At 37.0% G+C, this 3489-nt stretch overlaps 2 protein-coding genes across 2 annotated transcripts in view; both read left to right on the top strand.

The window, feature by feature from the left end:
• Positions 1-3014, top strand: part of LOC112075988 (interferon a3-like) — a gene marked incomplete at its 5' end in the record, with an annotated part of 26197 nt that extends 23183 nt beyond the window's left edge. The window contains 2 exons of the mRNA XM_024142889.2: positions 2076-2153; positions 2488-3014. Coding sequence (XP_023998657.1) covers positions 2076-2153; positions 2488-2577 — 168 coding nt within the window. The remainder of the gene's footprint in view (positions 1-2075; positions 2154-2487) is intronic.
• Positions 507-3489, top strand: part of LOC112075982 (interferon a3) — a 30195-nt gene continuing 27212 nt past the window's right edge. Inside the window, exon 1 of the mRNA XM_024142884.2 lies at positions 507-868. The gene's annotated coding sequence lies outside the window, so the exon portion shown is untranslated. The remainder of the gene's footprint in view (positions 869-3489) is intronic.

Below are 3489 nucleotides of genomic sequence, written 5' to 3'. Positions count from 1 at the left end.
TCCTGCTGGTCTCCAGGACCGTGCAGACAGTTTTGGTGACCACTTCCCTACAGTATATGATTTTTTACATTGTACAGGCCTTGTACATTATGAATTAATCCCAATATTATATAGAAAAAGGGAGAAATGAACAAATGCCAAGATTTGACCTTGTATAGTCAAAAACGTGCACAACACTATGACACACACACCACACACACAGAGAGACAACAGTAAATAGCCCTGCCAAATCTATTGACTCTGTAGGGAAAATATCCCTGATATCGTAGCCTATACCAAGGAACTATTGTCACATATTATTTTTCATTTCCCCGTGTAATTCAAACGATAAATAGAAAGTTCCAACAAATCATGTTGTCGTTGCTTGTCAACGTTGCATCACCAGCAGACAACAGTAGGGTGAAAGTTGGTTACGTCAATGTGAAATGTAAAGTTGAGAGATATGGGTATTGACGCTGACGTCTCCCATTCACTTTTCAGTTGTAGCGCAACAGCAGAAGCGACGGAACAATTGTTCGGACTAATTTTGAAGAAACCCACTAAATGAATGTCTTATATGGCTACTTTTCTTAGGAAGTGTGGGTTTTATTTCGACTTCGACGATTTTGTTATCAGACTTTTTTTTTATCGGTTCACGCGAAGTTATTAGCAGTTGAAAGCAAATCTCGCGAATAGCCTATTCCGCTACAGTAATAGCCTAGACGATATCTAAATGGAATAATCTTATCTTGTGGCAACTAAAGTTTAAAGCCGGATTCAAGGAGAATGTCTATGGATTTACTTGGATTTGTTCGTCAAGGAGACGGAGCAGGCATGGAATTTCTATTGCTGCATGTGCTCGTCTGGAAAATGAAAGTTCCCGCCTCCGGTAGTTGATCAGGGAAATTCTCTATACAGCTTTCCCTTTCCCAATTCCACATAAAACTACTTAACACAGCAGAGATGTTCAAACTCATCTGGAAAACTAATAGCGAAACGAACTGCTATTTACAATGTATACAATGCAGAGTTGGACGTGTATTTTTCTTATTATTTGCAGTATGCAGAGCGTGTTCATTGCTGTGACTGGATCCGACACCACTACGGTCACTTGAGCGCAGAATACCTTTCCCTGCTGGACCAGATGGTGAGTTATCAGCACACTGTAAGAGGAGACTGAATGCATTATATAAGGACAGCAAAACAACCAACCAAGTAAAGTAGTCATATGTTTCATGTTTAGCATCTGTGTTAGAAAACTGTTAGCCTATGTTTGAATATACATACTAAAAGGGCGCTAAGGCTATAATGACAGAGATCAAGAGACGCTATCTACATTAGGTCTACTGTCCCAGATCTGTATCTCGACACAATCTTGTCTCGGAGCTCTACGGACGATTTCCTCAACTTCATGGCCTGGTTTTTGCTCTGACATGTACTGTCAACTTGGTGGTTACAAAGTACCCTTTCCCAGATCTGTATCTCGACACAATCTTGTCTCGGAGCTCTACGGACGATTTCCTCAACTTCATGGCCTGGTTTTTGCTCTGACATGCACTGTCAACTRATCAATGGAAACAGGATGCACCTGAGCTGAATTTTGAGTCTCATAGCAAAGGGTCTGAATTCATTGGTAAATAAGGTATTTCTGTTTTTGCGTTGTCATTATTGGGTATTGTGTGTAGATTGATGAGGATTTTTTTTCTTTAATCGATTTTATAATAAAGCTGTAACTTAACAAAATTTGGAAAAAGGGAAGGGGTCTGAATACTTTCCGAACGCACTGTATATGGGTTATTACAGATTTTGAGCCAGTTTGCAACTTCACATAAATAATACTGCAGTAATGAGAAATGTAAATGATTGTGGATTATAAATAATGGACATTATTTGTATGCTTTGATGCATTTTTCATTATGGCAAATCAAGTTTGATATTTTAACGTAGAAATTACAATCTTTAGAATACTTTTAAAACRTTGAATACACATTAAGTTTCCATTTCCTGCCGTGCAGGAAATACTCAGAAAAAAAAGAGATCAAATGAAGATCCTACATCTGTATGACGCTAATGTTTTGTTTAATTTTGTCCAACAGGTATCACCTGCCATGAAACCTGAGAGGAGACTRAAACGGTACTTCAAGAAGTTGAATAAGAAGGTTCTGAGAAAAATGGTGAGTTTGGTTTCGTATGGAAACGTGTTTAATACATGTAATCAAATGAATATTAACTAGGCTAGGCTAAACAGGAGCAGTGTTCATTTAAAAAAAGTGGGTTCTGGGGCCATATGTATCAAGCATCTCAGAGATGTGCTGATCTRGTATCAGGTCTCCTCTGTCCTTATTTATAGTGATCTAAAAGACAATACTGATCCTAAATCAGCACTCCTACTCTGAGAAGCTTAATACATATGGCACCAGGTCTTTCTTTGTTGTTCAAGACATTATGGTCGTTATTTTGCCAAGAAAGTTCACCCAACTAATATTTCAAATGTTCTGTGTTTTTCAGAACTACAGTGCGCAGGCGTGGGAGCTCATCAGGAAAGAGACAAAACGTCATCTGCAAAGATTGGATATCCTTGCRGCACAGATGTACTGATCATCCAGACTCATCTCAGAAGCTACGCCCTTACCAGTTTATAAAACATGAATACAATCATGTGGGGCCCTGTCAGTCTATTTATTATATTTAAATCCATAAATTATTGTTTTTTATTTTTATAATTTATATTTTGTATTTCCCTTTTGTACCTTTGTTGAACTGTACTGTATTGCCGGTCTACTTGAAAAACCGGTGAAAAATAATATTGAAAATGTGAATAAAAACGTATTTTGTATAAATTAAATCGATAAATTATTGTTTTTTATTTGTATAATTTATTATTTATATTTTGTATTTCCCTTTTGTACCTTTGTTGAACTGAACTGTATTGCCGGTCTACTTGAAAAACCGGTGAAAAATAATATTGAAAATGTGAATAAAAATGTATTTTGTATAAATTGTCCAAATTTCGTTCTTGACTGAAACCAATGAGAGTGGATTTATAATATCTTATCTAACCATCAGAGGGGACTCACATTAAACTTGTTGCTGCTCAGTCACATGATAATATCTACTTTAAGTTTATGTATGCTTGTAGTTTTGTTTCTTTGTGTACTTTCTTTTGAATGTGTTTTTGTACTTTGTGAGGGTTGCTGTTCTTTTAGTTTTTCCTGTTTGTTTTTATGTGGTAATCACACTGGGGCAGTGGGCTGAAGGAGGTGGGGAGATCTGGGTGAGGAGTAGAGGATAATCTGGGGGACCAGGAACTTTTAGCTCCCATATTGTGGGATGTTTATTTATAAAGTCTGTCCAATGTATTAGACACCTGTATGTCTTACTATGATTGGAGGAGAAATAAGAAAAAAAACATGGAAGACAATATGGAAAAAGAGGCAAAAAACAAGCAATACTTTTAATGGATAATAGTTTAGTCCCCTGAACGAGGCAGGGTGCTGGTGGGCAAAAAAT

Source organism: Salvelinus sp. IW2-2015, unplaced genomic scaffold, assembly GCF_002910315.2.
Source record: "Salvelinus sp. IW2-2015 unplaced genomic scaffold, ASM291031v2 Un_scaffold3499, whole genome shotgun sequence".
In the NCBI taxonomy this organism is placed as follows: Eukaryota; Metazoa; Chordata; class Actinopteri; order Salmoniformes; family Salmonidae; genus Salvelinus; species Salvelinus sp. IW2-2015.
The sequence above is the reverse complement of the archived record's forward strand: the minus strand, read 5'-3'. Positions and strand labels throughout refer to the sequence as shown.